The following is a 25,489-nucleotide window of genomic DNA, read 5'->3' as shown; positions in this document are numbered from 1 at the left end:
AAAAATGACAAATGTAATGCAGCTTAGCCTAAAATGGCGGGAAGTTCAGATATAGTAAACAACGAGGCGGTAAGCGCAAATGCCGCTGAATCCGCCATTAAACCAACAGAACTGCCAGATACTGGCAATGGAAAAGATATGATTGGAAATGACGCAAATTGTGTCAATGAAACTGATGATAATGATGAACATAACACTTCTGAAGGTTTTGTTTGGAAGTTTGGTTGTTTAATAGAATATAATGATTGATTATGCGATTTAAAAATTATGTTAGATCCGTTTACTTGTGTTTATGCCAGGTTAACAACAATCCATTTTTTTAAATAAGGGGGGGGGGAGTTTTACACATTTGCGTAAACGTGGTATATAGACTTTATCTTTGGACTAAGAGGAAAGGTTATTAAAGATAAAATCATTATTATATGATGAATTTTCCCAAGTTATAAGATTTTTTAAACAGGCCTCCAGGTTCTGTAGCTCCAGGCCTCCAGGTGCTCTCTGTACAGGTAAAAAATAAAAATAAATTTTTTTTTTGATGAGTTAGAGGTCAATTTATAAAACAAATTATGTATCTTTTTGAATTTTATTCATATATTTGAAGAAAAAACATACATATTTTGTTTCATAAGCTGCCATTTAACTCTTTTTACCTGTACAGAGAGCACCTGGAGGCCTATCCAAAAAATCTTAAAACTTGGGAAAATTCATCACATAAGAAGGATTTTATATTTAATAACCTATCCTCTCAGTCCAAAGATAAAGCTTATATATAGGATTTGTGTATTGAAGGATCTCGCCTAACCTATATGGTTTTTACAGGCTAGCTTCTCATAGGTCCTGGGAAGGGTTAAAACTATTTTGGAGAAGGGTACCTAATATAAATTACCATAAGTAACGTATCATCTTTCCCTTTAAACACAATATAAGTAATTTCTTAACCCCGGAGCCAAAATAAAATCTTTGTTTTGATATTACCTATTCATTTTTTTGTTACATTTATTACCTACAATAATTCAAACAAAATAACACCAGAAAAAGACGTATTAACCGCCCTGCCAAGTGACCTATCCGCAGCTGAACATTATCATGATAATGACAACATTCCCTTTCTAACTCCTCCTGTCCACAATATGGATGGAGAGGGGAAAGATCACAAGGACCATCCGGAAGATGAGGTGGCATTGTACATTAGTAGATTTTCGATTGTAACATTATACTTAATCACCATAGGAATCAATTTTTAAAAATAGGACAAGTGAATGTAGACAGAGAACCATGAATATTTCTTATTAGTTGACGTAACAACTTAGGGGACTTAAGTAGATTATGATTGGTTGTTTTATTGAGTTCAGTGTTGAAACGTACCAACCACTAATTGTAATATACAGAAGGGGTATTTTTGTGCACAATCGTTGGAGATGAACATCAATTTATCGGCCATTGTCTTATCCCGTTAGATCCCTGATATTTTTTATGTACAATGCTTTTGTGTGCAGGTGGACGCCCTACCTGAAAGTTTGCGCTACAACTGGTTCGACCTGCTATGCACGCTTATTTCTATAGGTATGTAATATTTATTTCTATAGGTATGTAATATTTATAATTTCTATAGGTATGTAATATTTATTTCTATAGGTAAGTAATATTTATTTCTATAGGTATGTAATATTTATTTCTATAGGTATGTAATATTTACTTCTATAGGTATGTAATATTTATAATTTCTATAGGTACGTAATATTTATTGGTAATAAGATATGTTCGAGTCTATATATGATATCATATGTCCCCCAAAGATAATAAACTCGTTTTACTTTTCGATTCTTTGAATTAATACTTTTTAAGATAATAAGGTTAATTCATGATTCTGTTTTTTTCAAAGTAACGATGTCTTAAAATTTTTACCAATAACTTTAATCTATTGGGCTAGCTAATATCAACATTTTAACAGAAAAACTCCTTGTTATGCATAAACATGATTTTTAAAAATTAGATACATTTTCAGTATATTCATTCTTTGTTCAAATTTCTTAATAGTTAGGTTTCTAAATCCACAAAATTTGTATTTGCATTAATACACAAAAATATATTTTTGCATCATGTTTTCTTCTCATATAAACAATACTTTTTCATTCACTCTTTACCTGACATTCTTAACCCTGGCCATTGATTTATAGACGGAATAAATCTTCCTATAATTCAGAGATATAGGTATAAGTAAGTAGGATGACAAAAGTTTTTTGTCAAAGGTCTCTTAATGTTTTAATTTAAGTAGACAAAGATATTAATTTCTGAAGTATATTAAGATCGGAAAAAACCCGCGGTAAACTGATTGATGTACAATTATCAGGGTAGCTTTTTATGACCCATGGCCAGGTATTGGGCTATTTTTCTAAGTATAAATCTCAGAGATTAATACCGTTGGAAAAAAACATGACAGTTAAGGGATTCAAAACTCCCGATGATAGAGGCTAAGATGCATATCCACTAGAAAAAGTAAAATCAATAGACAAGACATTTGTTGATTTTTTTGTTGAGATTAAAGAAAAATCTTTTACTTTTCCATTTAATTCTAGCAGAACCACATATTATATTGATTTATTGCAAGATTATTTGCAAGTATAACTTACCTTTTTTATTCGCTTACACAGCTTAAGATTTGGCAAATAAATTAGATAAATTGGCTGTTTTTATGGCAGTCTTTGTTTTAAATTACTTCCCGTTATGAATTGTATACAGGATTTTAATAGGGTAGGATTACTTAGAAGTAGAAATGTCATTTTTATTTAATATAAAGAACATTTAGGAAATACCTAGGTATATTTTTTTCCTGTTCAGGCCTTGCCTTCTTTGTATTATAGATAATTACGATATTTACTTGAATCTTAAACTTTATAGGTATTCTGTTTATTTTAGCGAAAACTTGCCACATTTCCTCGTTAGAGATAGGTAGGTATATTGAACCCGCATTACTTATTTAACAACTTTCCTGTAAATCCTTAAAAACTTTTCAACTTGCACTTTGCCTGCACACTTCATTAGCTTCAAGTTGGATCCTTAAAATATTTGTGCCAATTTTGAGTAACTTCACTGAAACATGCTGGCAAAGACATTAATTTTAAAGAAATATTTTAGTAAGGGGGGGGGGGGGAGTTTTGACACATTTGCGTAAACCTGGCACCTAGGCTTTTTAAAAAGTTTATTTTTAAGTTACAAATTAACCTATGGACCTATCCTCTCAGTCTAAAGATAAAGCCTAGGTGCCAGGTTTACGCAAATGTGTCAAAATTCCCCCCCCCCCCCCCCTTGAAGACCACAAATCTCCTCTTGATGATTTTAGTTATATGCATAAAATCTTATTATGTAAAGGAGTATGGATTTTTGTCGATAGTCTAAGATACTGATAACTACTGAACCGAATGAGTTCCATAAGGAAGATTCACATAGGATAATTTAAGGCTAAGGGGGGGGGGGGGGGTTAATGCAACCATCTCGTAATCAATGTATAAATGGCACTTAGAATTCGAATTTCGATATGAAATTTTGCATGAGTGAGTAATCCTTGGTAGGTCTATTTTCCCCAAATCGAACAAAAAGACTACTTTTCAGCGCTTCCTTACATCTTTGCCTGAGATGCTTGGGGCTTAACCGTTAGTATTTATTTACACTAGCGGCTTCGCCCCTAGCCTCTAGGGGCTTTGCCCCAAGAGGTGATTAAGGCGAAATTCGTTAAAGGACCAAGGAAATCTTCAGCAAAAAAAAAAAAGAAAAAAAATGAGGGGGGGGATTTTTTTGTTTTTGGGGGGGTTGGGGGTGTCCCACCCCCCAAGAAAATAGCTTAAAACCACCACAGGACCAATAGGTAGATACCCTAAAGAGTAGAATTCGATCAGTTCAGTAGTTACCGAGATCTTAAGGGACAGACAGACAGACGGACAGACGGTCAGACGGTCAGACGGACAGACAGACATCAAGCTACTTTGTATTTAAGATATTCCTATAAGTAAAAAAATGTATAGTACCTTTCCAGGGGTGTATATTCTACAAGGGATCCCTGGCTCGGGGGGGGGGGGGGGGGGGATAAAAAATTAGTGGTTGGAGGGAAAAAAATGTAAAAATTAAAAAAATGAAAACATTTTTTCCATTTCCCCCCCCCCCCCCCTCCTTGGTAAAAAAAACTTAAAGAATGTGTGGTAGGAGGGATAAAATAAATAAAATATAGAGTTCTTTAAATATTTTTCCATTTTCCCCCCTACTTGGTGAGAAAAAACTAGGGGGGGAAAAATAAAGAAACTTGAGCCGGGGAAAAAAAATAATTTTGTGCAGAATATACACCCCTGTACCTTTCTTAAAAATATTTAGATATATTATACCTAATAAGACGTATTTGATTAGAATGTACTTTTGTAACTATCCTTTACGAACTATTCTGAAACTTTATTACTTCATATTTTAAGTTCATAGGTATTATTACATTTTTTGCGCATTAATACCTACCTACTACCTATAATATTATTTTAGTTAGGTTAGCTATGATAGTAGAATATTTGGTATAGAATATCATTGAATTCAATTTACAGTTCTGACATATAAATGTAATTTCAGATACATACCTAATAGATTTAGTAATGCATGTAAATTATAAAATACCTACCTAATCCAATTTTTTTTAGTTACCTATGTAGTTGACCTAGTAATGGATTGTATTGTAGCCTACTATTTCTATCATCTTGCTGTAAACCATGGAATTTATCATTATTGGTAAGTGTTCATTAGTAGTAAAGCTACTCTATAAGTCTTGTTGTTCGTTGTGTTGAGTGGCTTGGGAAAATATTAAAATAATAGTAGATCAAGGTTACCTACAATATCACTCATGAAAGTTAACTAAGTATTTCTATACAGGTTAGGTTAGGTTAGATATGATGAGGATAAAAATGAACTTCCCGCAGGTGTTAGGCATTAAAAAGAGATGGTTTAAAATAGGTTAGTTTCCACTCCGACGTGTGTCACTCCTGCGTTTGTCCTAGAACCAAATAAGTAAGATTTAGTCAAAATCATAATCAAAATTAGTATACCTAAAACATATTTAAAGCCTAGAATGTTAATACTACAACAATAAAAGTTTGCTGAAGTTTAGTCCTATTATTCACCACTAGGCCTAGATATTTTTTTTATTTCAGGTACTTTGGACTGACCACGTTCTTCATTGTTCTTCCCTGTTTGACCATGACCGGGTTCAGCTTCAGGTGGTACGTCATGGACAGTGATGACTCCAATGTCAGGGTAAGCAACATTCCAGAGACCCAAAAGACACATTTTGTCTGTTTAACATGTCTTTGAATCTTTATTTTTTTTATCTTTGCCTTGCCTTTAACAATCAAAAACATTTACAGTTTTTTAATGTAATTTACAATTTAAATCATTTTAAGATCTTATATTATGTTATTAAATTAATTACAAAATGTACAAAATCTTAAAGCTCCTGGTGCCAGAATGTATCTAATTTTGTTCAGGTACATGGATTCAATAAGATATGGCCTATTAAGCAGGATTGAGAAATGCAAGGAGGAAAGGGCAACTTCACCCCAGGCTAAACAACTCCATAGAAAGGTAGCAAGATTTAACTAAACAAGGAAATTTTCATATAATGGTAGCGAAGCTTTGAGAACCATGGATAAACAAACTTTTACACATATTCACCATCCTATTATAAGATATCCTATAAAGTAGTAATCTTTTTTTTTGTCTGTAACGAATGATCTTTCTAACCGCAGAACCGATTAGATTCTCCTTTACATTGAACCTTCTTAAAGGTCCAGAGAAGGTTTTTAACTATTTTGGAACAGGTTATCTCATTCTCCACCCTCCTAATAAAAAATACCCCCTCCCCAATTAAATGAAAATGGAGGAGGTCGACTTATATCCCCCATATTAATTGGCCCTAGAATCTTCTAGGGGCGTTGCCGCTAGTAAAACATAAAGAAGAGATAAAAAAAAAGTTTTCAAACTATTCAATTTAGTTCTTAATGAAATTTTCTTCTAGCAACGGATTCGGTACTACACCCTGATGGTGTTTGAAGATGCGGACGCCACCCTGTTGCGCTTGTTCGAGTCCTTCATGGAGTCTGCACCCCAGCTTGTCCTGCAGATCTATATTCTTATAAAGGATCCCTATGCAAACAGGAATGTTACAGTTTCCTAAATTCATTTGTGTCATAATAAATCTATAAATATATATATGTATAACTTGACAACTACCTGGAACCCTCCTCTGTTGGGGACCTTTTTCTGCTCATTTATAGCGACTTTGCTGTGTTAATATTCCCGCCGCTATTGGCTGATATTCAGAGACCTAATTGGGGTACAGGGTCCTAGGGGACATACAGATATTTAACCCATTCCCCCTCTATATATTATTTACTCTAATTGTGTAATTGTGTATTGTGTACTGCAATTTTTAACCAAAGCTATGGTTGTTGTGTTGTTGAAGTTTTACATGTATGGGGTTAGGATTAGGGATCTAAAGGTATAGGACAATGGCCGATAAATTGATGTACATCCCCAAAGGTTATTACTAGTTAAATTATCAGAAGTTGATTAGAATAGAAAATTAATGAGTAATTATTCATTAAAATTAGCTCATTTTTTGAATTAAAAAGAATTTATCTATAAAGCTTTCTTTAAAAGAGATTTGCTTATTATTTGAATAAAATAGATTAAATGTGCATATTTAGTATTTACTAATCAAACTAATATCATATTTGCACAAAAAGAATTCACAAATCATCAGATTTATCATAGAAATTTTATATTGAAAGCTAATGATGTTTTTGTTAAAAAAGAAGATTAAAACAAATGTAGATGAGGGAGGGAAGAGGACCAGAAGGATCTAAAGGTAAGACAATGGCCAATAAATTGATGTACAACCCCAATGATGCTACACAAAATTACCTCTTCTGCAGATTAAAATTAGTGGTTAAAACGTTTTAAAAAATTAACTTAATGAATCCATCAATCAAAATTCACTTTAAGTCCCCGAAACTGGGAAGCCAACGAATAAGAAAGCGTTACAATCAAACTTTTCAGACTAGTGTATCAAACAACTCATTGTTCCCTCTCTCGCTGGAAGAGGACACTTATAGAGATGCTACACATTTAACACAGGGTGTTTCTTAATAATGCCTAAATGGAATTTTTAGGTAAATGATTTGCTGTAACTAAATATTTTTTTTTCAAACTGCTAACACAAAAAAACAGGATCAACAACACGCAGTTAGTGAACGAGGGAGTGGACCCTTATTTGAAACTTATCATCCTTGTTCTGTCCGTCACCTCCAGCTTGATTTCTCTAGCATGGTCCCTCGTGGTTTATCATAGATCTTTAAGGTAAGTTACTCTGCAGCGAAGCTACGCTAATGTGTTTTTTTAAGCGAAGCTTTTCTACAATTAGGGTCGGTCTGTACATCCGTCCGTAACGGTTAGCTCCTTTCGTTAGTTAAAATAGGTTAGAATTGTCCTATTGGTATTTAACTTTTTCATGCAGATTCCTGGTGAGACATGGCTGTCAGAACAGGTGGTTTGGTGCAGGTTTGCCCGGGGGTGTACATCTTCTTCTCCTCCTCCCCGGATAGGTCCACTGCGGAAAAGCTTGCACCCTCGGACCTCTCTCTCTCTCTCTCATGCAGATTCCTGTAGTAGTTAGATACGATTTAGAAAGCGCAGCAACTGTGTAATCATTACCAGAATGTCCTTATGTCCATTTTAAACATATTGATTTTTAACTTGATTTAATCTGTATTCAAGCAGTTTTGCAACAAGTTTTCTTACAATTTTGTTTCTACTTTTATACATTTACATTATGATTATTCAGTTCTGACATTCTACAAGTGTTAATGTTAGTTTGTCCTACCGTTTCAGTGCTTCGCTTTTATGGGTGTTCTGATGAAAATTTATGTACTGACAAAAATTGCTTAAAATGTAAAAAAAAATCCTCAAATGTTAAATAAGCATAATTTGTTATATTGTTATTAAAATCCCTTTTTTAGCTTCTCTTAAAATCACTTAATTTTCATTAAAATTTCCATTAAACATACTCTTATCTTACAGATTTTTAAAATCAATTAAAACTTCTCAATGATTTAAGATTACTATTTTTAGACGATAATTATTAGTTATTGAAAAGAAACTTCTTCACAAACAAGTTTCTAGGCTATTTTTACCTTTCATTCATAACGTTTATTTATTTGTAATGAGACTAAATTAAATCCTGATTTTTACATATATTACGCAAATATTGGATATCATTCATTCATGAATCATTACAGATATTTTCATAACAAGAAAAACATATGAAAAATGAATTAATCTTTTGAAGAGAAATTTATAGTAATAAATATACGTATTTAATTTCCAATTTTTAATGTTTTTTTTATATAAGGCAGAACTTGGGTTTTTAAACCCATTCTTGAAAAAATATTAATATGGCCTCTCCTATCCCTTAATTGATATGATTTTTTTTGTTTAAAGCAATTCAAATTTATTTTTAAAAATTAATTTACACCCAGTACATATGCTTTATTTTGCTTTTTTTTTGTAAATGAATATTTTCCGCGAAATATTTAGACATTCCTAGTTAGTACCAATCAAATCAAGATGAAAACAAGTCTCAAGATTTTTAGGCTAACAAATGTTAGAACATGGATATAAGACTGTATAATTTACAGTCCAATGTCCCCTTCCTTCCTGCCATTCTTTGTCGAATTTTTTTGTAGGAGAATCCTTGCTGTTTTCAGAACAAACCATTGAATTTAATAATCCTTATTTTCTACAGGTACACTTTCCATCACAAGAAGAACATAACCATGCTGGGAACATTGTTCCAGTTTCTCTGGCAGTTTGCCAGCATCACAGCCAGAGTCCTGGCGCTGGCCCTATTCGCCTCAATTTATCCTAAATGGATAGGTAAGACTTTTACCAGGCAATCCTAGGGCACATTAAAAACAAATGCCAACCCTAATTATTGCAATTATATAAATTTTATACTAAAGGGGACTATGTACGAACGAGAGCAAGTAATGTTAAGCACCTTCCAGCGGTGATGTAGGTTGATGGTCTTGGTTTGTGGTAATATATGATTACATAATTGTAAAAAATTAAACAGAAACCTAGTAGGTATATTCACACAAAATTACTGCTGAAAGTTGCTTAAAATCACTTGCTATCGTTCGTGCATTCCACTTTGCAAATCAGTGAGTTTATGCCAGGCTCAGATTACCATACCATTTAATAATTATTTAATATTAAGGACCTTTGTGTGGCGTGCATTGGATAGTAATGTCTAGCTGGGTTGTATTCCAGCGCACCACGGCCTGTCACACTCGCTGCGAGGAGTTTCTCTTCGCCCTGGTCCTGGGAGCCATATACATCTTCTCTTTCTTTAATGCTAAGGTTAGTGACAGTTACCCTCGTTTCCCGTTTAATCAAGTTAATTTTGGAATTTGAAAGAGCCCCATACGGATATTGCATTGCAGGATAGCTTTACGGTTTGGCTTGACATATGACCGGGGAAGTTGGAGGGGTCAGTGGTTTGATTGAACAAAAATGTTATTTGTTTTGAGCAAGAGTCTCTAAATAAAACGAGAAAAATATAATTCATTGAGCTCTTTATTATTGTACTTCAAATATTTTATAAGACGCATTTTTGGCATTTTTCTGAAAAATGAAAATTCAAAACTTGAAGTATCTGAATTTTAATTTAACAAACAAATTGACTTCTGGTATAATGATATCTATTCCTATATTGAGATTTTAATTGAAGAAAAGCTTTGCATTTAGTAAAAAGAAACAAGAAAAAGTTTCAATAGCAACTTGGTAATTTAAAGATAGAACAATTAAATTATTCTTTTCTTAATGTGAAAGTTTTAAACATTTGCATACTTTTAAATTAAATTCTTTTTTTATTGAAGATGTTAAATTGGAGCAATTAAAACTTTTTGAGGAGATGATTCACTAAAGTAAATTAAAGAGGGATGCAAAAATAAGGCTGACCCTTCTTTATAATTAAGTAAAAGACAGTACTTTCCAAAACTCATCCTATTATATAAAGTAGTAAGGTTTTTTTGTCTTTAGCGAAGGATCTCGCTAACCACTGAACCGATATGATTCTTCTTTAAAGTAGAACTTCTTTTAAGGGATTTTTAAAAACTCTTTACATATGGAAAGGATATTCTCACACTCGCAATAAAGGTGACCCCCCCCCCCAGAAAAAAAAAAATTCTTCTAAATTTTTTTAAAAAAACTCAAATTGAAAATGGATAAGGGTCGTCTTTTACCCCTCCTAGCGTAAGTGCCCCTAGAGGCTTATTATTTAAAAATTTATTTAAATTGGCTTAAATCACTTTAGTATCAGTCTGATTGTCAATGTGTTTTATGAATTTCTGAAATTTTTAAAATTAAATTCAGGAAGAGAAGACAAGATTGAAGTATTTGCTGTATTTTTCCTTTTCATTTTGTGAGAATACAGCCTTACTGGCAGTATGGTTTTACAGGTAAGGATTTTGTGAGAAGACACCCTTTCTGGCAGTATGGTTTTACAGGTAAGGATTTTGTGAGAATACTGCCCTACTAGTAGTATGGTTTTACAGGTAAGGATTTTGTAAGAATACAGCCTTACTGGCAGTATGGTTTTACAGGTAAGGATTTTGTGAGAATACTGCCCTACTAGTAGTATGGTTTTACAGGTAATGATTTTGTGAGAATACAGCCCTACTAGCTATTTTGTGAGAATTTAATTATTGTAATCTAAAACAAATATTTGCAATGGGTAATAAAATTAAGATTGCAGTAGATAAAATAAAAGTTTTCCTCCCGTTTTTCCTGGCTTGTTTCCGTTTGAATAAATCTCAATTTTTTCTTTTATATTACCTCATTTTATATTACTTATACAATATACATATAAAGATTTGATTAATTCTTTTTCATTTCAGTGTGGATAAGAGTTTATGGTTTGTATACCCTGCAATGGTTGGACATTATGTGGCATTTTTTGGAGGCATATTTTTTATGCTCTGCTACTACATCTGGTTCCATCCTACTGGCATTGAAATGCCTTTCTTCCAATTTCTTCAGGTATGATTTTACTAGCGGCTGTGCCCCTTGCATCTAGGCTATCTGTAATCAAATGGGTGAGCAGGGAACAGTAAAATAGCCTAAAACCATATCAAAGCTTCAATTAAACAAAGAATAGCCTAGAACAATCCTGAGACCTACGTGAAGCTCCCCTAAAAATAGGAACTCAATCAGTTTAAAAGTTATTGAAATCTTAATCTTCAGAAAAACTATCTTTATCTATCAAATCTATTTGTAATGTTTTAAAAATCCTAGTATTAGAAACTGACTCTTTCAAAGTTAATAATATTTTTATCTAAGGGTCGAAGAAGAGGAAAATCCAGGGCCCCAACTCCCTCAGTTTCAATGCGCCAGGTATGGTACATATTTTTAAGGGGTGTCACTGTATATTCTGCATAAAAAGTATGTGGGAGGGGGGAAAAACGAAAAATAAAGATTAATGAAAACATTTTCCCATTTTTAACTAGGGGTGGGGGTAATACAAATTTTTCTGCAGGGAAAAAAAATCTTGTGTAGAATATTATACACTCCTACCTATACTTTTATTTTTAAAAAACTTTAGACTTTTTTTAAGTCAAAAGTATTTGCGGGGTCGTAACCTGATCTTATTTTACAATTCTAGTTACACAAGCATCCATCTGGAAGGTCAGCAGCGGCCATTGCGGCCTTTCTGGAGGGCGAGGATGAACATGGAGGGGCTGTAGGACAAGAAGAAGTCAGGACAACTGCCTCCAGTCCTGATCTGGCAAATGAGGATAACGTAAGATTCTTGAATTAAGAGATTATTAAGACTATTGGAAATGTTAAAAATTTTAATAGAAATTATCATAGAAAGTATTAAAAGTTATAGGAACAAATGTTGGATACCAACCAAAATTTTAAAAAATTTGGAGAAAGATATTAAAAATGACTCAGATTTAATTCTGGGTATTTTTTGTGAGATTATTCCCTTTTTGGGTATTATGGTCCTATCGTAATTTGTCTTCTTTTAAAGACCCCTAAAAACACCTGACTTCGACCAAATTTATTGTTTATACCTTTCGAAAAAAAGGCAAAAAGTTTTCACTTTTTCCACCAATTGAATATAATAATCAGTAACTAAGAAGCTTAGCCTCAATTAACTAACTACAAAATTTTTAATCTTAGGTTGATGGTTTCAAGAAAAATGGACTGAAAAGATCAAATAGTGTTCCCCCGCCCCCAACTTCACAGGAACGAAGTGCCAACATAAGAAAACTCAAGTATATGTATGTTGCTCAGAGAAGCTGAGATTAATCTACCCCTCAAAGTATTGTGTACGTATTTTCTGTCTGTAGCAGCTTAAAAGCACAAATATAAACATAATATATAGTATAAATGTCGAAAGAGGCCAAAAAAATGTCAGATTTTTCGTTTTTCACCAAATATTAGGCACATTTTATACTTTTACTAAATAAGAGAGATTTAAATGGCTTCATGTAAAAAGATTGCATACACAATATTACATTGTACTACATTTTTGGAAGTAAATAAAAAGTTTTCTTTTGTATTAGAAAGACCAAGTATGTGTATTTATTGTTATTATTATAGTTTTATGATCATTCTTTTTAATATTAATTTTCATATTTGTTTCCATTTTCATTTGTTTATTTATGTATATTTTAAAGAAAAAGCTATACTTCTTACTGTTCCAATTTTTATCAATGATTATTTGTGTTTTGTTTTATCAACATTTCTTAATATATGCATCTGTAGGTTTTCAAATAGAATTTTCACATTTATTTCAATGGTTTGTTGTTCATTTTATGTAAGGATTTTAATATTTTTTTTTTATCAAAATCTAAATAATCATAACATACCCCTTACTTTTATTAAACTAGAACTAATAATTGAAACATATTTTGATTGTAATTTTTAAAAAATGTTTATTATTTAATTATTTGAAATTCATTTTAGAATTTTAATCTTTCATCAAAGATTTATTTTTTTATTCTAAAACTGTGATTTTATTAATGATACATTCTTTTAGTTAGCATATTATGTGATTATTAAGTTATGTTTACAATATTTGGATTATGTAAAGAAGACAAAGTTTTTCTGATAAAGAAAGAAATTACCTTCCTAATATTCCACCCCAGATGGGCTAAAATCGATGTAAAGGTGTTTATAGAAGCGTCTTGGCATACTTTACAAATAACCTAGGGTCTATCTCAGATATTTCAAGTACTTAGTATGTTTAAGGTTAAATTCAGTCGTTTGTCTCGTAAAAAGTGTATGCTCTTTTTCGGAAAAACTTCGTATTTATAACATTACCTGAATATTTAATTCTATTTTTACATGTTTCCTTATTTATTTCACCTAAAATGTATTTTTTTACTGCTTTATCACACCTCTGGCCAAAGTACTCTATCAGTATATACATATTATTAATATTGCTTTGTTAAGGGGGGGGGGGGGTTTAATGCAACCATCTCGTAATCAGTGAGCAAATGACACTTAGAATTCGAATTTCGATCTGAACTTTTGCATGAGTAATCCTTGGTAGGTCTATTTTCCCTAAATCGAACAAAAAGTTGGAAAAGTAACGGCTAGCGGCTCAGCCGTTCAGCCGTTTTTTTTCCTATTTTCAGGGTAAATCCATCATCAATTACGTAGGAATCGACTTTTTAAAACATATTTTTGGTTTAATTCATGTTAAATGATAGCAATAACCAATTTTAAAACTTCTAGTACCAACAGCTACCGTCTAGAACCGTTTGATAGCGTTTTGGGAGTAGAAAAGAGTATTATGTTGAGAGAGGTTTCGTGACTAATTTGCAGTATAAATATCAAAAAAATGGAAAAATAGCTGAGCCGCCAGCCGTTAGCCGTTACTTTTCCAACTTTTTGTTCGATTTAGGGAAAATAGACCTACCAAGGATTAATCATGCAAAATTATAGATGGAAATTCGAATTCTAAGTGCCATTTGCTCACTGATTACGAGATGGTTGCATTAAAACCCCCCCCCCCTTATATTGCTTTTTCATCTGTTTGATATTTTTCATCTTGTTAGATTTTACAATATCTTAATTAGTTATTTTTCTGGAACTACCTAGTTTATGGAAATTAATAGGTTAATTAAACATGTTTTTTTTTGTAGAAAAAAAGAATAGTTATTCTCGCATCGTATTATAAACAGCTTTCCGCAGATATAAAATGTACAATTATAATATTAAAACCAGTTTTGTTAGCCCCAAGATGCCGATGACACGGCTAAAAAAACTGGATTCAATCTTATGATTGTACATACATTTTTATATTCGTAGAAAACTGGATATATTACGATGCTAGATATATCTTTTTCGTATTGATGAGAACCGGTTCTAATCCACTGGATATTTTTCATCTCTAATACCTTTTCTAGATTTAAAACAAAACGACTTTAAGCTTCCATATACTTAATAACAATAAACAGTAAACAGTACAACAAAACGATTCAGTCCGTCCATTTTATAGAAAAATAATTTAATTATGTGCCTCTAAAAATTCAATTTAACTTTTTTTAATAACAGAAAGTTCGTATGAATGATTATTTCTTTAATATTTAACTATATTATTATTTATATAAATTACCAAATTAGTGATTATTAGTATAATTGCGCAAAAGAAATAATTTTCTTGATATTTTATATTTTTTATACAATTTTAGATTAATAACATAGATTTATATTATTTACAAATAGATCATTTTAAAACAATGTAACTTAATCTGGCAGCAAAGCCTATTATCATTCCTTTGTTATTATGATCATTTTATTGTTTTTGTTTTATATAGGTAATAGTTTTGATATGCAATGCAAATATAGACTTTAGTTCATTTTAACTATTCATTCACAAAAGGACATTAAATATTATTGTAAATACAAAATAGGTAGGGAGGGTACATTGGACTCTAAAGCAGAGTTGTGGATCCGGATCTGCAAGGATCCGCATTTTTTTTGACTCCAAGGATCCGGATCCGGATCCTGGGGTGTAAATTTATGAAAAAAAACTAACTAAATTTGTATAAAATAGTCACTTACAAAGACATTCTCGTGATTAGAGCAAATCTTTAAGGTTTAGGTTCAGACGTAAAAATTAAAAGTATTTTTGACTTCGTGATTAAGGAATAAATAATTTTTGAAAAATTTGGTGATTTCATTTTTAATGTCAAGGATCCGGAGTCGGATCCGGATCCGCACTGACCAAAATTTAAGGATCCGGATCCGCCTACAATCAATGCGAATCCACAACACTGCTCTAAAGTGTACAACCCCAAAAGTTTTATAATCAAGGAAATCTCATTTGTTGGCTTTTAGACTGTGGAATGTCTTGTTCATTATAGAATTGGATTGTACATTTTAAAATCCTCTAGTGTTTGAATTTTAATTTACAAAAGGGATCAGTTTTGTTAATCATAATTGGAGGTGTACATAAATCTATTGTCCATAGTCAACTTCTCCTTAAAATTGAAATTGGTAAGGCCTGCCTTCCTACCCTCTTCTTCTCACACCCTCAAGATTTAAACCCCTATTTCCTAAACCTTAAGATCCCTAGATTTTATTTGGTTATAATTTCTTTAATCCTGCTTTTCTATTTTTGTTTTCTTAATACTTATCCTTGCTCCTGCATAATTGGGACAGGAACCATACACTATGTTCCTGACAGTGACAAAAAATCGATTTTTACATTTTGGAAAATACACTTTTAAACAATTGTTTAGTAATATACACAAGTTTTTGGAAATAAAGCCGAAAGAATTAGCTCTTTACTATGAAAAATAAGAATTTGATGTGTAATTACACCAGAGGTTTGGAATTAAGTTCCTTTTCATCAAAGTAAGCAACTATTTTTTCGGTCAACTAAACTACATTTCAAATCAGTGTGAACCCTTTATTTTTAAAGCTATTTTTGAGTATTATATATTTTTGGAATCAGTATATAATAATTTATACGTTTAGCCTTTAAAAGAAGTCAAATCTCCATTTTTTGTTGTAATTGTAGGTACTTTTCTAGACATATCTGTTTCTTGTAAGATAAACAATTTTCTTGAAATGAAAATTTTACGTTTGGGTCCAGAACTAAAAATGGCAAAGGATGGCAATAAAATCCTCTCGTATGAGTAAATTAGAACTATGTATAATATCATAGAACCTTAGCCTAATCTCCCGAAATCTAGCGAAGTTTGCTTTTTTAAGCTCTTAAGTAACTAGGGTTAACCAAAAAATAACAATTTTTAAGTCATAAAAGTAATATATATTTCTTATTACTTAAAACACCTATTCAATTAAACTTAAAGTAAAGAAAAGTTTTAAAATCAAATAAATGATTATCCAATAATGTTTAAGCTCTTATCTGAACTATACCTTTTTATTAGGGGGGGAGGGGGGGGGGGGGTTGCTCGATATATATTAATCTTGGATCCCATTAAAGCTAGAAGTCTAAAAATTTTGTATGTGTTTTGCTTGATCAAGAAAAAATATTCTGATTTTATATTTTTAACATTAGTTACTCCCTTTACCCTTTTATTGAGCAACCTTTCACAAAAGGTTCTTTCATACTTATTAACAAAGAAGAGTAGAATTTATGTTGATTAGGATAGAAACTGTTTCCTTTAAAGTAAAATGAAAATAAAAATTAAAGTCTTACATATCTATGATCTAAAGGGATAAGACAATTGCCGATAAATTAATGTATATCCCCAATGCTAATACACAAAATTGCCCCTTCTATAAATTACAATTAGTTGTTGAAATGTTTGGACACTCAACTAATAAACCAACCAATCAAATTAATAAAGTCTAAAAGTTGTTATGCCTACAAATGAGAAAACACTATTATAAAACATTGTGGACTAGAAAAATAAACAGCCCATTGTTCCATCCCTCCCTGCTAAAAAAAAAACACAGAAAATGAGTAAGAAATTGACTGATCTGTATGTAAACTTTGTATTAGAAATCTCAAATATAAATTTCAGGGGCAGCAGTCTGCGGTAAAACGGCTGCAGATTTTCATTAAATTTTAGTTGGTCGTGTAATGTTGTTAGATTAGCTTAAGTTTAAAATTTGAAGTCTCTAAGTCAAAAATCGAGGTAACAGGAGCTAATTAAAGATTTCTTGAGACCTGCAGGACCTCCAGGATAATACCTGGAACCGGAAATTTACTTGAACAACTAGATTTCATATTGGGATGTAGTATTATAGGATATTTTAGTATTTGGTAAGATGAAATGCTAAGTTTAAGTCATGAAAAAATATTTTTGCTCTTTACCTGTATGATCCTGCCAGGTATCCTGGCATCCTGTGCCCGCCAGGATGGAGATATTCAACTTTCAGGTATGTGTCGTGCCCATTTTAAACAAGTCACTCAGTTAAAGCTCTATATCTTTCACACACAGAAAATGAGATAGAAAATACCTGTAAGGGGGGGGGGGGTCGCCCCCCCCCCCCCCCGACTGTTAAGGGTTGCCTAACATTGATTATTGGGTTGTGCAATATCTTTTGATATAATTCCCGTCAATGTAGCTCAAAAACAAAGGAAGTTACAGCTTCTGAAATGTGCTTATTTGACTATCTTTACACCCCCCTTGACGCCCTTTGTGTAAAACCCCTATTATAAGTATTTTTCACAATTATTTTAAAAGATATATGTATACTTATTGCTTTTTAAATAAAATTTCATTAAAATGTTCAAATATACACTCTCTATGATTTTTTGTCATTTTTCGGGATTTCTGGAACACAGTGCCATAGACGTCCAAGGGGGGGGGGTAAAGGGGTGATTACCCCCCCCCCCCAAATAAAAAAAAATGCCTCTATGTAATAAAGATTATCCCTTCCAAAATGAGCTACCCCAAAAATTTTTATTTCAAATTTTACGCTCCCCCCCCAAATAAAAAAGCTTGGACGCCCCTGACATGAACACTTATTTTCATATCAAAGCTATTAAACAAGTATAATGTTTGTATGAATTTCAATATTTTATCTTTCAATGCTTGTTATTTTTAATTTGTCTCTGTGTTCTCTGATTTTGGAAAGAACATATTCTAAAGTTTGATTTAATACAAACATAATATGAATTGAATCAATTGCCCTTTGCCAACTGTCCAAAAGATTAAGTATTATATTTGATTCTGTTTTGTGAATTGTTCATTAGATCTTGTGTAATTAAATGTCAAAATTTGCAGATTTTGCAGGATAAAAATGGGTGGCCTGACATGTCTTACCTGCCAGGTCGGCTTTTCAGATCCAGAATTGCATAGATATCACTTTAAAGGTAATTGATTAGGTTACATATCAAAAGCACTAAACAATCTTGCACCTTTGGGAATATGGTAAATATTCATATCTATTATCAATGTAAATAACACAAAAAAGAATTGTTGTTAAAATAAGTTTAAAATGAAAATGTTTTAAATGTGCGCACGCACGGACATTCTGGTAACGATTATTTTTTAAATTGTACCTTACTACTACAGGAATCACTTGTTAAGCGTGAATTTGATAGGATATTTATAACATACTTAGATTAAATATAAGTGCTATCCGTCACGGACGGACGGACCCTAATGTAGAAAAGGATCGCTTTTGAAATGCCTTTTGTATATATTTTTTCATAAAAAGTAGTAAGACTTTTTTATTTGATGCTTGAGATTTCCATAACTAATAAACCGATTGAGTTCTCACATTTAAGGAAACTTCACAATAGTCTTTGTATGGTATTAGGCTATTTTTAATCAATATAGGTTTGCTAGATGCTAAGGGTGCAGTCTCTATTATAACACTAGAATAGAGTAGTATTGGAATTTAAAATAATATATCTTATGCATAATATTAGGCAATTTTTATCGATAAAAGATATTAAGATAGGGACTTAATCAACCAATAGCTTATATTATTATCTCATTGTTACACAATCTATCTATTTTGATTATATTTAGGTGATTGGCACAGATATAATCTGAAAAGAAAGGTGGCGAATCTTCCCAGTGTCACTGCAGATCAATTTCAAGCTAGAAAAGCCAGTCACGAGCCTAAGGTTATTATTTTGCTTCTAAGTAAAAAAGTAAGTTCAAGGTGAATGAATTAATTACTACTTGGATCTTACACAAGATTTTCATATTCTCTAATAAACTCTGTGGCATGCTAAAACAACGATCTCTCCCCTTCTACCGGATAAACGGTACGACCAATGAATGACAGGGGAAATAGCAAGCTAAATTGACTACAATTTTTTCTCCTGTCATATTATCCACGTTAATTCTATACCCATTCCAAGATGTTTAAAGATATCATTACCTTTTTCTACTATTTTTAGGCTGACGATAAAAAAGACAAGGAAAAACCTTACTGTTTCGCTTGCAGGTAATTTTTGGTAGTTATAAAAACTAGAATCAATAGGTAGAGGAAAAGAATAATTTTAAATATTTTTTTCTGATCGGTTAGAATTTTAAACAATTTAACAGCCTAGCCATCAACATTCAACAAACATATCATATAGAATTAGAATAAAATGCTTCGCTGAAATGACATTTTTAGCTAAAATCTTAAATGATTGCAATTTTTTGAATATTTTATTAAATTCATATTGAAATGGACTGAATATACTGACAATTAAAATGAAGATTTAAAAATAAAATTAAAAAACTTATATAAGTAAAGATTTAGAACTTTCAAGAATTGTTATTCTCAAAATTAGCAAGATATTTGTATTTGATTACCAAAACAAGATTAATTTAGAATATGTACCTAGTAAAAATTTTAAATATCATATTTTTTCTAACTGAATCAGACTTTTTGTTGTTTTGTCATTTGAAACCACTTTACACCATCATTACAACAAGGATGACAACATGTATAACTGTTTACGCAAAATAGTCAGAATTTACCCCCCCCCCCCCCCTCCCGTTTTGATTAGGATGAAAAGAAGAAATAATACTTTATTGTTTTCTAGGAAGAAGTTCACAAATGTAAAATCCTATGAGAATCATTTGAATTCTAATAAGCACAAAGAAATGGTCATCAAGGAATGGAAAATTAGTTTTGTTTAATTTTTGAATGTTTATCTTCTATCCAGCCAATGAAGTTTTGATAATTCACGGTCCAAAGTTTTCTGTCTCTCTGGGTTAATGAGAGATTTTTTTTAAGTTCTGAATTTTTTTTACTTTTTATGTAAAATTTCTATTTAATCTAATAAACTTCTTACATAATTTCTATACAAAACTAATGTTTCCCTTTAAAAGATAACACCAGAAGAATTGGCGACTCTCAAAGAAAGGTCGGCTAAGAAGCTTAAGGTTGAGGTAAAGAAATATTAAAAAAAGAAAATGTATCGAATAGTTTTTAAAGGATCAACAAGCTTATATTTATTGTTTAAGCTGTAAGAAAATTTGAAAGACCCTCAAAAAATCTTAAATAGAAATATCTAAATAAAATTAAAATAATTTTAAAAAATTAAAAATTCCAGTCCTGTCTTTGTTTTACATAAATTGGTATAAAAGATTTAAAAGTTTTATGAAAAGAATATTTATTTTTCTATTAAACTTTATTATAAGCAAGGATGCAAAGTTGTATTTTTGTTAATATTAGGGTTTAAGGGATTATTAATGACGATATTTATTTTTTTGATGATTTTAATTAAACTTTCATTTTCGGAAGGGAAAATTATTACTTAGCCGTTTTAACATTTTATCTGAAAACACTTATCTATGTACTAAAATAACAGGATGTCTTTATGTTAGTACCAAACGAACTTGTTAACCGCTGAACCTGGGAAGGTTTTTAATTATTTGGGAATGATACCCTCGAGAAATCGCCCCTAGAACAAAATGCCCCTTTCCCCAGTCCCACCCAATTTATTTTTTACTTTTTCTTCATAAGACTACAATTAAAAGTTGTGGGGGGGGGTCAACTTCTCTTACCCTAAAGTGCCCCTAGAGGCTTAAAGGGGGTGAATCCGCTTGTGTTATAAATTTTCTTTTTTTTGCCAATTTTATATTTCCTTTTTTGCTGAAATAAATAAGAACTATAGAGGCAAAACAAACAAAGAAATGCATGCCACGAGAAAGTCTCTTGTTTTTATATGCACCCATTTATTCACAGAAACGTGGTTTATTTTTTTTAAGTTTAAAGAACGTTGAGTACAGCAATAGTACAATATAATACCTATTTGAATTATAAATTTTCCAATTAAAAATTGTAGAAATTCCAGTACCATTTAAACTGATAAGTCAATGGAATTTAATCTGATTTTGAAAAGGTTGTCAGGGATAAATATTTCCTGATAATGTCTAACCTCATTAATCAGATAATTCCGCTGGCAGTCCTAAAGCTCTTGTAAGGTAGCTTCACAACTATCTACTCATTATGATCTTAAATAGATATTAAAGTGTAGAAAAAAGATGTGAAAAAAAACTGTTTCAATCCTGAGCTTTAAGATTCTGTCATTTTGTGTTATCTGAAAGTACAAGACTTTCAGTAATTGGGAAAAATTTTTAGGTGGGGTATGCTCAGGAATGAAACAATTTCTTTAGGCTTGCTTTGCTTCTCATGGGTGTGCCTCTGGTCATCTAAAATAAGAACATTTATAATGTACATATAGTACAAAGGTCTAGTTTTAAAGTGCCATAATTTTTTTTGTGGTTAATGATTTGCGTATTTGTAGATTGAAAAAAAAACTATTTTCTTTATAATAAGAATACCTAGAGAAAGTAATTGCAGTCAAGGATAAGACAATCGCCGATAAATTGATGTACAGTATATCTCAAATGATAACACAAAATTATTCTTTCTGTAGATTACAATTAGAAGTTGACACTCATATGTTGAATCGACCAATAAAAAATTTCAATAAAGATCCCCAAAGTTGTTAGGTCAACGAATAATAAAACGTCAATATAAAACATTAGGGACAAGTAAAATTAATAGCCTAATGTCCCCCCCCCCCCCCCCCTCCTTCCCTGTATCAGTTCTCCAAACAAACAAAAATGACATATGTTGTATATTTTGTGATAGATATATGACATTGATATTACAGAACCTTTTCTTGTTAAGGATGTTGATATGAAAGAGGAGGAACCAGTTGCTGGCAAGTCTGGTGACAATGGAAATGATGATGAGGAGATGGAGGAGGTTGACTCTGATGAATGGGATGATTATGAGGATGATCCGCTTCCTGTCACTAGATGCCTTTTCTGTGTTAAAGAGTTTAAAACCCTTGAAACTAATGCCAAGTATGAATATTTATTTATGTTATCGTTATATAAAAGTAAAAGGAGATCTAGCTGTCTGTTTGTAGCTTAAGATCTCACCAACTGCTAGATCGACATGGTTCTCCTTTACAATGTAGCTTCTTTTAGGTTCAGGGAAGGTTAAAAACTATTTTGGAGGAGGATACCTCCACCCTCCTGCCCCCCCTGAAAATATTACCTACCTATTTCAAAAAAAAATTCTAGTTTACTTTTTTATTATAAAACTAATACCTATGAAAGTATTGGGTTGTCTTAACTCCCAGTAACTTAAGGGGGGTAGTTTTGTTATGAAAGTAGTAAAACTTCAGTATCATTCGTTAAACCTTTACTTTTTAAAAATATTTACACTAATTGTACATGTTGTTCCAGAAAGTTCTATTTTAATAAAGCAATCATATTTATGGTCAAATACCTTTATATAGTCAAAGTTACACAAATTAATTTAGAATAATACTTTTTTCTTCTGTAAGAATTTTCAAGAGGGGGGGAAGTTTTGACACATTTGCGTGAACAGTGAGTATATGTTTATCTTTGGACTGAGGGGATAGGATTTTTTGGATAGGCCTCCAGGTGGTCTCTGGACAGGTAAAAACCAAAATCAAAATTTTCTTTTTGATGAGTTAGAGTTCATTTTATATAACAAAAGGTGCATATTTTTAAATGTTATTTACATATTTAAACAAAAAAGATGCATATTTAATATGTTGACCTCTATCTTTTCTAACTTAAAAGTTTTTTTTACCTGTCCAGAGACCAACTGGAGGCCTACAGCTCCTGAACCTGGAGGCTTGCAGCTCCTGAACCTGTAGGCATATCTAAAAAATCTTCAGGGAAAATTTTTCATATAAGAATGATTTTTTCTTTTATAACCTATCCTCTCTGTCCAAGGATAAAGCCTATACTCACTGTTTATGCAAATGTGTCAAAACTTCCCTTCTCTTAATTGAGTTTTATAATTTTTATTTGTATTTTAGGCACATGCTGGAGGTGCACAGTTTCTTTTTACCTGATCTAGAGTACGTTTCTGATCTTACAGGTCTCATGGAATATCTAGGAGCTAAGGTATGCATGCACATTTTTATTTTTCTCTGTCTAATAAAAAACTGTTAGTGTACTTATGCATTGTTATAGGTATACTTTTAGTCTTTGGAATCAAGTGTTCATAAATAAAATTTTTGACAGCTACTCTATAAATCCTTTTTGGTTATCATTATTTTGCAGTACAATTAATTGCAACATACAATTGATGTTTAGGTTGGTCAGGGGCTAATGTGCTTGTGGTGTAGTGAGAAGAGCAAGATGTACAAGAAGGTGGAGGATGTCCAGAAGCATATGGTGGATAGCGGTCACACTAAGATGAAACATGAGGGGGAAACACTTCTGGGTATGTACAGTACAATATTCATTCCATTGCAAAAAGACGATATTTGGTTTGAAAAAAGAAATATTTAAAAGTGGGGAAAAATATGAGAAAAATATTTTTTAGTTTAAAGAAATATTTTATCAATGATGGGATGTTAGTTGTTTCATTAAGTTGAGTGTCGAAACTTTTCTTCAACCACTATTTGTATTCTACAGAAGGGGTAATTTTGTGTATCATCTTTGGGTACCTAACAAAATCACATTATCACGCAACCTCCTTAATAGGATAGGGGATAGGATTCTAATAGAACAACAATGTAATGTTCCACTTTCAATAAAGATAAAATAGCAGTCATAATGTTATACTTGTTATTTAGAATATGCTGAATTCTATGATTATTCCAGCAGTTACCCAGATGGAGAGGAAGACGTAGATAAGGTAAGTTTTATCACATACTTTGCATGATGAGTCCTATAACAGTTAGGTATGATTTAAATAACGTAGCAAGTCTGTAATTGTTACATCCATACGTCCATTTAAAACATGCAGATTTTAAAATTATTGACAAAAAATTTGTATGATATAATTATCCTTTTCATATGATTTTTAAAATAATGTTTCCTTGAAAAAAAAAGTTACAATATTTTAAGCGAGTCATCTTTATAATAGAAAAAATTTAAGGACATAAAAATATAATAAACAGTACAACAACATTTCAATAATATTTTTGAACTTTTAGGACAGTGAAGTTAATTTTGACGAGTTGGATGACTCCGGATTCTTCCTCACTCTTCCTTCTGGTGCTACTATAGGACATAGATCATTGGTTAGGTAGGATATATCATTCCTTTGATCAATATGATGACTACTAACAATGGCTACACACACACTAAAGTAAAAGGACTGGGGGGAAGGGTGAGTCGACCTTCCACTTTTAATTGTAGATACAAAAAGAAAAAGAGATAAGGGCTGATTTCTCTTTGCAAGTTGTATTACCCTCCTCCAAAATAAATAACTTTCCCTGAACATATAAAAAGCTTCGCTGTTAAAGAGAACCATTTACAGACAGACAGACATACTGTTATTTTTTATATTAGAATTACTTTGATATTTATTGCACGTAAATAATGAATTTATTTTCAGGTATTTTAAGCAGAGTATAAATCCTAACCGTGAGGTGGTGATAGCCAAGTCTAGCAGTAGACACGGTGGATCTCATAATCAAGTTCAACTCTTGTCTACATACAGAGTTATGGGACTCTCAGGTTCGCTATTTTTGATTATTTCAGATAACCTTGAGAATTCTTATTCATGTGTTTAAAAGGAAGATTTTTAAATATTGATTGCCATGTTAATTAATGGTCATTTCTTTGCAATATGTAAAAAAATACCTAAGCGAATATATAATTAAGCCTTTTTTGTTTATTGTGCCCTTTTGTATAAATCCTAACTGTGAATTCATTTAGGAACCAACAAGATTGAGGTAGCGAAGAAGGCTCGTGACATCAAGTTCATGCACAAACAAATCAAGAGACGTCAACTGGCCCTGGGCAAACAGAACAACTTTAGCAAGAGAATGTTCTTCAGGGACAGAAACGCTGGTCTCGAGTAGCCTATGCGCTTCCCCCGCCTTCAAGAATTTTGCTGGAAATTTTATTATTTTAACCTATTTTTTTATCCTGCAAAAATGTCTCTGAATCTGTGATTACCAATTGAATTATAATTTACAGATTATTTTTTTCAGATTAGACAA

General features: G+C 31.7%; 2 protein-coding genes across 2 annotated transcripts; both read left to right on the top strand.

The window, feature by feature from the left end:
• The first annotated feature begins 1 nt into the window (after position 1).
• LOC145312488 (XK-related protein 6-like) lies at positions 2-18,312 on the top strand. Its single transcript, XM_080151746.1, is given in 15 exon segments — positions 2-205; positions 1,033-1,175; positions 1,497-1,563; positions 4,674-4,761; positions 5,181-5,283; positions 6,044-6,173; positions 7,248-7,386; positions 8,831-8,961; positions 9,305-9,447; positions 10,462-10,547; positions 10,986-11,127; positions 11,428-11,481; positions 11,750-11,887; positions 12,274-14,921; positions 18,067-18,312. Coding segments are annotated over 14 exon segments (1,659 nt in total). The 5' UTR covers positions 2-33; the 3' UTR covers positions 12,397-14,921; positions 18,067-18,312.
• On the top strand, positions 18,267-25,481 carry LOC145307827 (cytoplasmic 60S subunit biogenesis factor ZNF622-like). Its single transcript, XM_080150230.1, has 12 exons — positions 18,267-18,400; positions 19,065-19,162; positions 19,442-19,488; positions 20,078-20,150; positions 20,367-20,426; positions 22,177-22,355; positions 23,348-23,435; positions 23,628-23,757; positions 24,113-24,174; positions 24,476-24,567; positions 24,880-25,001; positions 25,203-25,481. Exons 1-12 carry the CDS (start codon positions 18,328-18,330, stop codon positions 25,346-25,348), a joined length of 1,170 nt encoding a protein of 389 aa, XP_080006356.1. The 5' UTR covers positions 18,267-18,327; the 3' UTR covers positions 25,349-25,481.
• Positions 25,482-25,489: the final 8 nt, after the last annotated feature.

Source organism: Acartia tonsa, chromosome 2 (genome assembly GCF_053477335.1).
Source record: "Acartia tonsa isolate MP-2025a chromosome 2, ASM5347733v1, whole genome shotgun sequence".
Lineage (NCBI taxonomy): Eukaryota > Metazoa > Arthropoda > Copepoda > Calanoida > Acartiidae > Acartia > Acartia tonsa.
This window is presented reverse-complemented; position numbering and strand designations above follow the sequence as displayed.

Bases quoted from the DNA above. Each gene is read 5' to 3' on its own strand.
- LOC145307827 (XM_080150230.1), top strand. From the start codon at position 18,328: ATGGGTGGCCTGACATGTCTTACCTGCCAGGTCGGCTTTTCAGATCCA. The intron at 20,427-22,176 runs GTAAAGAAATAT...TTTCTTGTTAAG, and splicing joins CTAAGAAGCTTAAGGTTGAG to GATGTTGATATGAAAGAGGA. The intron at 23,758-24,112 runs GTATGTACAGTA...CTTGTTATTTAG, and splicing joins TGAGGGGGAAACACTTCTGG to AATATGCTGAATTCTATGAT.